Raw genomic sequence first — 14,963 nt, 5'->3', positions numbered from 1 at the left:
GCCAATCACAGCAGCCCGTGATGATGTCACTGATGATGTGACACTCCAGTCCTGGAAAAACCTGGAGCACCTCCCTCTTAGACCCCCTTCAGATCAAGATTACACCCAGAACAGTTTCAAGGACATCTGAACCCTTCTCAAGGATCCCTTAAACTATGGTTACCATGACAACAACAGGACATTAAAGAGGACCCTGGAAAACCCCCTTCAAGGATGGCTGAGGTCTTCTTCAAGGACCCCAAATCTATTCCCAAACCCCCACTGAGTGTCTAAATAGATATTCTTCAAGGATCCCCGAAGACTCTCCAAGGACTCTTAAGCTCCACCACTTAAGGGTCCTTAAACCCCGCTAATGACCCCTGGAATTACACAAAGACTACCTGGAACAAATCAAGGATCCCTGGAGTACCCACCTGAGTCAAACAGCGTAGATGACCCTGACAGTCTTCAAGGTACCTCTGAATAACTCAAGGACCCTTTGAATCTTATGAGGTTTTTTTTCCTGAGTGTCAGACATGCGAGCCAAAAGCCATGCAAGCCTCTTAGACCCCGCCTACAATGAGGGAGAGTGACTCCTGATTGGCTGGAAGCAGTGACTGACACACTCACCCGCCTGTCTCCACCAATAGGAGGCCACGGCTTCTTAGGGGGTGTGGCCAATCCTGACTCAGGCTGAGACGGCAGATTGAAAGAAACATCAACACACACACACAACTAATACTACAACTACTGTTTACTACAGGTACACACAGGTGTGTGTGTGTGTGTGTGTGTGTGTGTGTGTGTGTGTGTGTGTGTGTGTGTGTGTTACCAGAGGTCTTGTTCCCAGACTGGAGCTCCTCAGGGTCTCCAGCTCCTCCGTCATCTTGGTGGCCAGAGCCTGAAGGTAACCACGAGCGTCTTTCTCATCACTCACCCTGCACACACACACACACACACACACACACACACACACAGTCAGTCACACACACACACACACACACACACACACACACACACACACACAGTCAGTCACACACACACACACACACACACACAGTCAGTCACACACACACACACACACACACACACACACACAGGTAAGACACAGGTGAGAGACAAATGAGACACAGGTGAGAAGGTGAGAGAGATCAGACTCACCACTGGATGATCTCAGCGATCTGAGCCTCCCAGTGAGCGACGCTCTCCTTCTTAGAGGAAATGTCCTGAAGGTCGTCCTCCAGCTGACGATTCTGAGTGGTCAACCTGTCCACGAAGGAGCACAGCTGAGGAGGAGGAGGGGGGGAGAGATGGGGGGAGGAGGGGGGAGAGAGATGGGGGGAGGAGGGGAGAGAGGGGGGGGGGGGGGGGGGGGAGAGGGGGGGAGGAGGGGAGGGGGGAGAGATGGGTGGAGGAGGGGAGAGAGATGGGGGGTGGGAGAGATGGGGGAGGATGGGAGAGAGAGAGGAGCAGAGAGAGGACAGTTATTTAGTGAGCATGTGCACAAACAGCATATTCAGATACTCGTATTGAGTGATGGCTTGGCCCCGCCCCCTGGCCCCGCCCCCTCAGGTGTGACAGGTGTTCAGTCACCTTGTCGGTCTCAGCAGTCAGTTTGCGGTTCTCTTCTGTCAGCAGGTTCTTCTCTCGTTCATGTTTCTGCTTCAGGTCAGATACAGCTTCATCCATCTCCACCTGCCTGAAGACACACACACCTGGATCAGGACTAACACACACACCTGGATCAGGACTAACACACACCTGTATCAGGACTACACACACGCACCTGGATCAGGACTAACACACACATGGATCAGAACTAACACACACACCTGGATCAGGACTAACACACACCTGTATCAGGACTACACACACGCACCTGGATCAGGACTAACACACACATGGATCAGGACTAACACACACACCTGGATCAGGACTAACACACACACCTGGATCAGGACTAACACACACCTGTATCAGGACTACACACACGCACCTGGATCAGGACTAACACACACCTGGATCAGGACTAACACACACACCTGGATCAGGACTAACACACACCTGTATCAGGACTACACACACGCACCTGGATCAGGACTAACACACACATGGATCAGAACTAACACACACACCTGGATCAGGACTAACACACACCTGGATCAGAACTAACACACACACCTGGATCAGGACTAACACACACACCTGGATCAGGGCTAACACACACACCTGGATCAAGACTAACACACATCTGGATCAGGACAAACACACACCTGGATCAGGACAAACACACACCTGGATCAGGACTAACACACATCTGGATCAGGACAAACACACACCTGGATCAGGACAAACACACACATGGATCATGGCTAACACACACACCTGGATCAGGGCTAACACACACACACCTGGATCAGAACTAACACACACACCTGGATCAGGACTAACACACACACCTGGATCAGAACTAACACACACACCTGGATCAGGACGAACACACACCTGGATCAGAACTAACACACATCTGGATCAGGACTAACACACACACCTGGATCAGGACTAACACACACCTGGATCAGGACTAACACACATCTGGATCAGGACTAACACACACACCTGGATCAGGACTAACACACACCTGGATCAGGACTACACACACACACCTGGATCAGGACTACACACACCTGGATCAGGACAAACACACACCTGGATCAGGACTAACACACACCTGGATCAGGACTACACACACCTGGATCAGGACTAACACACACCTGTATCAGGACTAACACACACCTGGATCAGGACTACACACACACCTGGTTCAGAACTAACACACACCTGGATCAGGACTAACACACACACCTGGATCAGGACTAACACACACCTGGATCAGGGCTAACACACACACCTGGATCAGGGCTAACACACACACCTGGATCAGGACTAACACACGCCTGGATCAGGGCTAACACACACACCTGGATCAGGGCTAACACACACACCTGGATCAGGACTAACACACGCCTGGATCAGGGCTAACACACACACACCTGGATCAGGGCTAACACACACACCTGGATCAGGACTAACACACGCCTGGATCAGGACTACACACACACACCTGGATCAGGACTAACACACACCTGGATCAGGACTACACACACCTGGATCAGGACAAACACACACCTGGATCAGGACTACACACACACACACCTGGATCAGGACTAACACACACCTGGATCAGGATTACACACACCTGGATCAGGACTAACACACACCTGTATCAGGACTAACACACACCTGGATCAGGACTAACACACACCTGGATCAGGACTAACACACACACCTGGATCAGGACTACACACACGTGGATCAGGACTACACACACATGGATCAGGACTAACACACACCTGGATCAGGACTAACACACACCTGGATCAGGACTAACACACACACCTGGTTCAGAACTAACACACACACACACGTGGATCAGGACTACACACAAACACCTGGATCAGGACTAACACACACCTGGATCGGAACTAACACACACACCTGGATCAGGACTAACACACACATGTGGATCAGGACTAACACACGCCTGGATCAGGGCTAACACACACACCTGGATCAGGGCTAACACACACACCTGGATCAGGACTAACACACGCCTGGATCAGGGCTAACACACACACACCTGGATCAGGGCTAACACACACACCTGGATCAGGACTAACACACGCCTGGATCAGGACTACACACACACACCTGGATCAGGACTAACACACACCTGGATCAGGACTACACACACCTGGATCAGGACAAACACACACCTGGATCAGGACTACACACACACACACCTGGATCAGGACTAACACACACCTGGATCAGGATTACACACACCTGGATCAGGACTAACACACACCTGTATCAGGACTAACACACACCTGGATCAGGACTAACACACACCTGGATCAGGACTAACACACACACCTGGATCAGGACTACACACACGTGGATCAGGACTACACACACATGGATCAGGACTAACACACACCTGGATCAGGACTAACACACACCTGGATCAGGACTAACACACACACCTGGTTCAGAACTAACACACACACACACGTGGATCAGGACTACACACAAACACCTGGATCAGGACTAACACACACCTGGATCGGAACTAACACACACACCTGGATCAGGACTAACACACACATGTGGATCAGGACTAACACACACACCTGGATCAGGACTAACACACACACCTGGATCAGGGCTAACACACACCTGGATCAGGACTAACACACATGTGGATCAGGACTAACACACACACCTGGATCAGGACTAACACACACCTGGATCAGGACTAACACACATCTGGATCAGGACTAACACACACACCTGGATCAGGACTAACACACACCTGGATCAGGACTACACACACACACCTGGATCAGGACTACACACACCTGGATCAGGACAAACACACACCTGGATCAGGACTAACACACACCTGGATCAGGACTAACACACACCTGGATCAGGACTAACACACACACCTGGATCAGGACTAACACACACACCTGGTTCAGAACTAACACACACCTGGATCAGGACTAACACACACACCTGGATCAGGACAAACACACACCTGGATCAGGGCTAACACACACACCTGGATCAGGACTAACACACACCTGGATCAGGAGTAACACACACACCTGGATCAGGACTAACACACGCCTGGATCAGGACTACACACACACACCTGGATCAGGACTAACACACACCTGGATCAGGACTACACACACACCTGGATCAGGACTAACACACACCTGGATCAGGATTACACACACCTGGATCAGGACTAACACACACCTGTATCAGGACTAACACACACCTGGATCAGGACTAACACACACCTGTATCAGGACTAACACACACCTGGATCAGGACTAACACACACACCTGGATCAGGACTAACACACACACCTGGATCAGGACTAACACACACCTGGATCAGGACTAACACACACACCTGGATCAGGACTAACACACACCTGGATCAGGACTACACACACACACACACACCTGGATCAGGACTACACACACCTGGATCAGGACAAACACACACCTGGATCAGGACTAACACACACCTGGATCAGGACTACACACACCTGGATCAGGACTACACACACCTGGATCAGGACTAACACACACCTGGATCAGGACTAACACACACCTGGATCAGGACTAACACACACACCTGGTTCAGAACTAACACACACACACACGTGGATCAGGACTACACACAAACACCTGGATCAGGACTAACACACACCTGGATCGGAACTAACACACACACCTGGATCAGGACTAACACACACATGTGGATCAGGACTAACACACACACCTGGATCAGGGCTAACACACACCTGGATCAGGACTAACACACATGTGGATCAGGACTAACACACACACACCTGGATCAGGACTAACACACACCTGGATCAGGACTAACACACATCTGGATCAGGACTAACACACACACCTGGATCAGGACTAACACACACCTGGATCAGGACTACACACACACACCTGGATCAGGACTACACACACACACCTGGATCAGGACTACACACACCTGGATCAGGACTAACACACACCTGGATCAGGACTAACACACACCTGGATCAGGACTAACACACACACCTGGATCAGGACTAACACACACACCTGGTTCAGAACTAACACACACCTGGATCAGGACTAACACACACACCTGGTTCAGAACTAACACACACCTGGATCAGGACTAACACACACACCTGGATCAGGACAAACACACACCTGGATCAGGGCTAACACACACACCTGGATCAGGACTAACACACACCTGGATCAGGAGTAACACACACACCTGGATCAGGACTAACACACGCCTGGATCAGGACTACACACACACACCTGGATCAGGACTAACACACACCTGGATCAGGACTACACACACACACACCTGGATCAGGACTAACACACACCTGGATCAGGATTACACACACCTGGATCAGGACTAACACACACCTGTATCAGGACTAACACACACCTGGATCAGGACTAACACACACACCTGGATCAGGACTAACACACACACCTGGTTCAGAACTAACACACACCTGGATCAGGACTAACACACACACCTGGATCAGGACAAACACACACCTGGATCAGGGCTAACACACACACCTGGATCAGGACTAACACACACCTGGATCAGGAGTAACACACACACCTGGATCAGGACTAACACACGCCTGGATCAGGACTACACACACACACCTGGATCAGGACTAACACACACCTGGATCAGGACTACACACACCTGGATCAGGACAAACACACACCTGGATCAGGACTACACACACACACACACCTGGATCAGGACTAACACACACCTGGATCAGGATTACACACACCTGGATCAGGACTAACACACACCTGTATCAGGACTAACACACACCTGGATCAGGACTAACACACACCTGGATCAGGACTAACACACACACCTGGATCAGGACTAACACACACCTGGATCAGGACTACACACACACACCTGGATCAGGACTACACACACCTGGATCAGGACAAACACACACCTGGATCAGGACTAACACACATCTGGATCAGGACTAACACACACACCTGGATCAGGACTAACACACACCTGGATCAGGACTAACACACACCTGGATCAGGACTAACACACACACCTGGTTCAGAACTAACACACACACACACGTGGATCAGGACTACACACAAACACCTGGATCAGGACTAACACACACCTGGATCGGAACTAACACACACACCTGGATCAGGACTAACACACACATGTGGATCAGGACTAACACACACACCTGGATCAGGGCTAACACACACACACCTGGATCAGGACTACACACACACCTGGATCAGGACTAACACACACACCTGGATCAGGACTAACACACACCTGGATCAGGACTACACACACACACACCTGGATCAGGACTACACACACCTGGATCAGGACTAACACACACCTGGATCAGGACTACACACACCTGGATCAGGACTACACACACACTTGGTTCAGAACTAACACACACCTGGATCAGGACTAACACACACACCTGGATCAGAACAAACACACACCTGGATCAGGGCTAACACACACACCTGGATCAGGACTAACACACACCTGGATCAGGAGTAACACACACACCTGGATCAGGACTAACACACGCCTGGATCAGGACTACACACACACACCTGGATCAGGACTAACACACACCTGGATCAGGACAAACACACACCTGGATCAGGACAAACACACACCTGGATCAGGACAAACACACACCTGGATCAGGACTACACACACACACACCTGGATCAGGACTAACACACACACCTGGATCATGACTAACACACACCTGGATCAGGTTGTAGACTCACCTGTCCCTCTTGTCCTTGTCCAGCCGGTCTCGGATCGTCAGCAGCTCCTTGTTGGCGGCGAGCTGGGCCCCCTCGGACTCGTGCAGGTCTTTACGGATGTTCTTGATCTCGGATGAGTGGGCGGAGTCTCTCCTCAGAAGCTCCTCCTCGTAGAACAAGACCTTCTTATCGAGCTCCGCCTTCAGACGGGACAGCTCCTGCTGAGAATCCGCCCCCCCTGCTGCAGCTCCCCGACCCTGCTGAGACTGAAACCAGGACTATGAGTCACTTTTAAAAACTAACACCCAAAAAGTGTGTGAGTGCCAGAGGTGTGTGTGTGTGTGTCTTCTGACCTTAAGGCTCTCTAGCTCCGCCTCCAGCTGTTTGGAGTAGCCCTCGCTGTGCTCCCTCAGCTTCCTCTCCTTTGACGCCTCGGCCTTGGCGTCGTCCAGCTGAGCCTCCAGCTGACAAACACACACAGGTCAACACTGAGGACTGATCTGTTCAGTAAACATTTAGTGGTCTTTGTCTCCCTCTGCTGGTGAAGAGGGGGAACTACACCAGACCTGCTACAGAGTACAAAGCTCCTCCTCCTCCTAATCACTCTCTCACCTCCTTGCGGTTCTTCTCGGTCTTGCGGATCTCCTGCCTCATGGCTTCCATCTTCTGCAGCAGAGCGTCCATCTCGTCCTCCTTGTCCCTCAGCTGACGGGACAGACGCTGTTTGGCCGAGCGCAGGTCGGCCATCCTCTCCGACAGCTCGGAGAACTCCTGCAGGGCGAGCTTCCTCTGAGAGTGCGCCTCCTTCAGCTCCTTGGTCTGACTGCGGAGACGCTCCAGAGAATCCGCCAGCTGCTGCTCTCCCAGGAGACAGGTGAGGTTAGACCTGGTCCAAACACACCTGAGGACAAGTGTGTGTGTGTGTGTGTGTGTGTGTGTGTGTGTGTGTGTGTGTGTGTGTGTGTGTGTACCTTGTGCACCTCGTCCTTCTCCTGTCTCAGGGTCTTCACCTGCTTCTCCAGAGTTTTCAGTTTGGAGGAGGAGCTCTCGTAGTCCTGTCTGAGAGAGACCGCCTCCTCCAGCTGGTGCTCCAGCCTATCAGAGTCTAGAACAGCAGAAGGGGCGGGGCTTACTCACTGAACAATATCTTAAATACTTCCTCACTACTGCTGGTAAATGTAGTCCTCTGACCTGCCAGCTTCTTCTTCAGACGCTCGATCTCCTCGTTCAGTTTCTTGATCTCTTTGTCTCGACTCAGAGTTCCTCCTCGAGACGACGGAGCCTGAAGAGCCTGAGTGGACTCTACACACAGAGACTACGTCAGCATGGAGAACTACACCCTCACAGTATCACTACACCCTCAACTACACCCTCACAGTATGACTACACCCTCAACGGTATGACTACACCCTCAACTACACACTCACAATAAAACTACACCATCAACTACACCCTCACAGTATAACTACACCCTCACAGTATGACTACACCCTCACAGTATGACTACACCCGCAACTACACCCTCACAGTATGACCACACCCTCAACTACACCCTCACAGTATGACTACACCCTCACAGTATGACTACACCCTCAACTACACCCTCACAATATAACTACACCCTCACAGTATGACTCCACCCTCAACTACACACATACAGTATGACTACACCCTCAACTACACCCTCACAGTATAACTACACCCTCAACTATACCCTCACAGTATGACTACACCCTCAACTACACCCTCACAATATAACTACACCCTCACAGTATAACTACACCCTCAGTGTAACTACACCCTCAAAGTGTAACTACACCCTCAACTACACCCTCACAGTATGACTACACCCTCAACTACACCCTCACAGTATGACCACACCCTCAACTACACCCTCACAGTATGACTACACCCTCACAGTGTAACTACACCCTCAACTACACCCTCACAGTGTAACTACACCTTCAACTACACCCTCACAGTATGACTACACCCTCAACTACACCCTCACAGTATAACTACACCCTCACAGTAAAACTACACCCTCACAGTAAAACTACACCCTCACAGTATAACTACACCCTCACAGTATAACTACACCCTCACAGTATAACTACACCCTCACAGTACATCTACACCCTCACAGTACATCTACACCCTCACACTATAACTACACCCTCACACTATAACTACACCCTCAACTACACCTTCACTGTATGACTACACCCTCAACTACACCCTCACTGTATGACTACACCCTCAACTACACCCTCACAGTATGACTACACCCGCAACTACACCCTCACAGTATGACTACACCCTCAACTACACCCTCACAGTATGACTACACCCTCAACTACACCATCACAGTATAACTACACCCTCACAGTATGACTACACCCTCAACTACACCCATACAGTATGACTACACCCTCAACTACACCCTCACAGTATAAATACACCCTCACACTATAACTACACCCTCACACTATAACTACACCCTCAACTACACCCTCACAGTATGACTACACCCTCAACTACACCCTCACAGTATGACTACACCCTCACAGTAAAACTACATCCTCACAGTATAACTACACCCTCACAGTACATCTACACCCTCACAGTATAACTACACCCTCACAGTACATCTACACCCTCACAGTATAAATACACCCTCACACTATAACTACACCCTCACACTATAACTACACCGTCAACTACACCTACACCCTCACACTATAACTACACCCTCAACTACACCCTCACAGTATGACTACACCCTCAACTACACCCTCACAGTATGACTACACCCGCAACTACACCCTCACAGTATGACCACACCCTCAACTACACCCTCACAGTATGACTACACCCTCAACTACACCCTCACAGTATGACTACACCCTCACAGTATAACTACACCCTCACAGTATGACTACACCCTCAACTACACCCATACAGTATGACTACACCCTCAACTACACCCTCACAGTATAACTACACCCTCAACTACACCCTCACAGTATGACTACACCCTCAACTACACCCTCACAGTATAACTACATCCTCACAGTGTAACTACACCCTCAACTACACCCTCACAGTATAACTACACCGTCAACTACACCCTGTCAGTATAAATACACCCTCAACTACACCCTCACAGTATGACTACACCCTCAACTACACCCTCACAGTAAAACTACACCCTCACAGTACATCTACACCCTCACAGTAAATCTACACCCTCACAGTATATCTACACCCTCACACTATAACTACACCCTCACAGTATGACTACACCCTCACAGTATGACTACACCCTCACAGTATAACTACACCCTCACAGTACATATACACCCTCACAGTATAACTACACCCTCACAGTATAACTACACCCTAACAGTACATCTACACCCTCACAGTATAACTACACCCTCACAGTACATCTACACCATCACAGTATAAATACACCCTCACACTATAACTACACCCTCACAGTATGACTACACCCTCACAGTAAAACTACACCCTCACAGTACATCTACACCCTCACACTATAACTACACCCTCACAGTATGACTACACCCTCAACTATACCCTCACAGTATAACTACACCCTCAACTACACCCTCACAATACGACTACACCCTCAACTAGACCCTCACAATATAACTACACCCTCATGGTATGATTACGTACCCTCACAGTATAACTACACCCTCAAAGTGTAACTACACCCTCAACTACACCCTCACAGTATAACTACACCCTAACAGTACATCTACACCCTCACAGTATAAATACACCCTCACACTATAACTACACCCTCACACTATAACTACACCCTCAACTACACCCTCTCAGTATAAATACACCCTCAACTACACCCTCACAGTATGACTACACCCTCAACTACACCCTCACAGTATGACTACACCCTCACAGTAAATCTACACCCTCACAGTAAATCTACACCCTCACAGTATATCTACACCCTCACACTATAACTACACCCTCACAGTATGACTACACCCTCACAGTATGACTACACCCTCACAGTATAACTACACCCTCACAGTACATATTCACCCTCACAGTATAACTACATCCTCACAGTATGACTACACCCTCACAGTAAAACTACACCCTCACAGTACATCTACACCCTCACACTATAACTACACCCTCACAGTATGACTACACCCTCAACTATACCCTCACAGTATAACTACACCCTCAACTACACCCTCACAATACGACTACACCCTCAACTAGACCCTCACAATATAACTACACCCTTATGGTATGATTACGTACCCTCACAGTATAACTACACCCTCACAGTGTAACTACACCCTCAAAGTGTAACTACACCCTCACAGTGTAACTACACCCTCAACTACACCCTCACAGTATAACTACACCCTCACAGTATAACTACACCCTAACAGTACATCTACACCCTCACAGTATATCTACACCCTCACAGTTCAGTACTCCGAGGAGGCTCACCCTGCAGTTTTCGGTTCAGTTCCTGTTTCTCCTGCTCCAGACGGCGGATCCTCCTCTCAAACGCCTCCACCTCCTGCCCTCCTCCACCTCCTCCTCCCCCCACCTCCTCCTGGCTGAGACCCACCTGGCTCACCGAGCTGCGGTCAGAGAAGCAGCTGTTGGTGGTATAGGTGAAGCCCACGAAGGGGAGGTGCTGACCAGTAAAACCAGTATGAGACACCGGTGGGCTGATGTCCTGCAGAAGAGACACAAGTCAGACTAGACCGAGTCTTTATTCTCAAGTGCTTAAAGACTAGAAGGAGGACCTGAAAGACCGGGGCAATGACGATAGTAAGGAACCATATGAAAGACTAGAGGACGGACCCTTCAATGATTAAGGCAGGACCTGTGAAACTAGAAGGACATGAGAGACTCGGGGGACGTCCCATCAGACCTGTCTGTTGACTCTAACAGGGTTAGGTTCCTCACCGGGTTCTTGAGGACATCGTCGTCCACGTCGAAGTTTGATGTGTCGGTTGGGGAGGACACGTCGGGGATGTACGGGGCCTCAGCAGAACGGATGTTGTCCCAGTCAATCCCTTTGAAGAACGGGTGACTCTTGAAGTCAGAGATCCCGTTCACACCGAGTCGGCCTTCCCGTGAGCAGAGGAGGAGCTGGATCAGGTCTTTGGCATCCTCGGACACGTCGGTGACATGAGAAGGGAACTGGAAACGATCCTGGAGAAAACCACAGAAGAAGAAAAGAAACAGAAGAAAAGCCTGTTAGGACGTGTTAGACAGGAAGATACAGACAGACAGGCAGAGAGACAGACAGGGCAGCAGCTGGAGGTCCTGTGGGGATCAGGTCTGATTTAGACAAGGAAGTAGGACGAGAGTCTAGAGACAAACAGGAAACACTGATTCTGTTAAAGGAAGAGTCCACAGAACACAAACCTCTTCACACAGGACTTTAAAAACACGGGCTGAAAACCTTTGTTCTAACCTCGTGGTTCATGATCTTCCCGTACGTCTCCACCAGAGACTCGGCATAGAACGGTGTTTCTCCGTACAGCATCTCGTACATGCAGACCCCCAGAGACCACCAGTCACACTCTGGACCATAGCGGCCCATCCCGTCCTCCATGGCCTGCAGGATTTCTGGGGAGATGTAATCCGGAGTGCCCACTGCCACCGAGGACTGCACCTGTACCGAGAGTACCAAGACCACAGGACAAATCCTGAGTTCAGCAAGACCCAGACCAACGACCTAAACCTGGATATCTGTAAACTAAACCAGGATAACTTTAAACTAAACCTGGATAACTTCAAACTAAACCTGGATAACTTTAACTAAACCAGGATAACTTTTACTAAACCTGGACAACTTTAAACTAAACCAGGATAACTTCAGACTAAACCTGGATAACTTTAAACTAAACCTTGATAACTTCAAACTAAACCTGGATAACTTTAACTAAACCAGGATAACTTTTACTAAACCTGGACAACTTTAAACTAAACCTGGATGACTAAACCAGGATAACTTTTACTAAACCTGGATAACTTTAAACTAAACCAGGATAACTTTTACTAAACCTGGATAACTTTAAACTAAACCAGGATAACTTTTACTAAACCTGGATAACATTGAACTACACCAGGATAACTTTAAACTAAACCAGGATAACTTTAGACTAAACCTGGATAACTTTAAACTAAACAAGGATATCTTTAAACTACACCAGGAAAACTTTAAATTAAACCAGGATAACTTTAAACTAAACCTGGATAACTTTAAACTAAACCAGGATAACTTTAAATTATCCTGGATTTAACTAAATTAACTAGTCTGAACCAGGTTTTCCCAGAAACTCATGACGCTAGCCTTAAACCGGTTTAAGTGCAAGTTACCGTGCCGTCCTCCATCATGCGGAGACAGGACCCAAAGTCGGCCAGGCGGATGTGCCCGTTGACGTCCAGCAGGACGTTGTCTGGTTTGATGTCTCTGTGACACAAAAAAAACACATTTACATCAATACAACACCTGTGACCCTGATTGGTGACCAGGAACCAGTCCAGGTGAGCTCAGGTACAGCAGTGAGGGCTGCTGAGCCACAGGAGGAAAACATGGCTGCCCCACAAACCGCTCAGACTAAAACAGGAAACAGGTCAGACTGATGGAAACGCTGTAAAGGAGGTCAGAACTGCTGAGAGTTAGCTACAAGAGCTAACACAGGCTACAGCTTCTTCTTCTACAGTTAACTACAGTTTATTCTACTGTAATGACCATTAGAAAGGGAGAAGAAGAGTTTTTCTGCTGCTACCATCATACAGTATAAACAATGTGATTACAGCAGCAGTTTGTTTTCCTCTGAATTATTAGGACTGACTCTGAAGACACAAGTCTCCAAAAGACTACAACACCTTTAAAAATCCCATATTATGCCCTTTTTGGGGTTTGTATATTTAATCTATGTACCTACTTTTGTACGTTCACAATAGTTAAAGTTCTAAAAAAAGTGTCTGTTTTCATGTACTGCTCCTCCTTGCTCCCTCTACGCTCTGAGTCCGTCAGCTACGCTCTGTTGAGCCCACACTGTTAGACCCCACGTGGGCCAAGTCTGCTCTGATTGGTCTGCCCGATCAGCTCTGTCGTTATTGGTCAGTTGCTCAGCACGCTTCTTGGAAATCTCAACATGAGCTGCAGGGCCACAACGAGCCAATGGGCTTAGATCAGTGATCTCACACTGACAATGATGTCGGACTGACACATTTTTATCGAGGGGGGCTAGAACCGAGCGTTACATGCAGCTAATGCTACAGCTAACAGGAGGACGTAGGAGAAGCCTACTCCTAGTTTCCGAGGACTTTGAATTTTTGCACATAGATGTACCTAAACATGCACAGGACACTTGGAAAACACACTAAAGAGCATATAAAACCAGAAAAAGAAGAATATGGGACATTTAAGTGTAGAGTCATACTGGGACTCATACTGGGAGGAC

At 48.9% G+C, this 14,963-nt stretch overlaps 1 protein-coding gene across 6 annotated transcripts in view; it reads right to left on the bottom strand.

Moving 5' to 3' along the window:
• The window catches only part of cdc42bpb (CDC42 binding protein kinase beta (DMPK-like)), a 40,573-nt gene that overhangs the window by 14,201 nt on the left and 11,409 nt on the right, over window positions 1-14,963 (bottom strand). For 3 of the 6 annotated variants that reach the window (XM_061052763.1, XM_061052767.1, XM_061052764.1), the window contains exons 6-18: window positions 13,870-13,963; window positions 12,962-13,162; window positions 12,448-12,696; window positions 11,980-12,214; window positions 8,653-8,763; window positions 8,433-8,566; window positions 8,074-8,316; window positions 7,815-7,925; window positions 7,483-7,727; window positions 1,573-1,678; window positions 1,141-1,265; window positions 812-917; window positions 610-672 (exon numbers count right to left, since the gene is read on the bottom strand). In XM_061052763.1, coding sequence (XP_060908746.1) covers window positions 610-672; window positions 812-917; window positions 1,141-1,265; window positions 1,573-1,678; window positions 7,483-7,727; window positions 7,815-7,925; window positions 8,074-8,316; window positions 8,433-8,566; window positions 8,653-8,763; window positions 11,980-12,214; window positions 12,448-12,696; window positions 12,962-13,162; window positions 13,870-13,963 — 2,023 coding nt within the window. The remainder of the gene's footprint in view (window positions 1-609; window positions 673-811; window positions 918-1,140; window positions 1,266-1,572; window positions 1,679-7,482; window positions 7,728-7,814; window positions 7,926-8,073; window positions 8,317-8,432; window positions 8,567-8,652; window positions 8,764-11,979; window positions 12,215-12,447; window positions 12,697-12,961; window positions 13,163-13,869; window positions 13,964-14,963) is intronic. The other 3 variants (XM_061052765.1, XM_061052768.1, XM_061052766.1) reach the window with 1 other exon arrangement.

The sequence above is a fragment of the Labrus mixtus genome, chromosome 12 (genome assembly GCF_963584025.1).
Source record: "Labrus mixtus chromosome 12, fLabMix1.1, whole genome shotgun sequence".
Lineage (NCBI taxonomy): Eukaryota > Metazoa > Chordata > Actinopteri > Labriformes > Labridae > Labrus > Labrus mixtus.
Note: the sequence above shows the minus strand (reverse complement) of the source record. Positions and strands in the feature narration are given on the sequence as shown.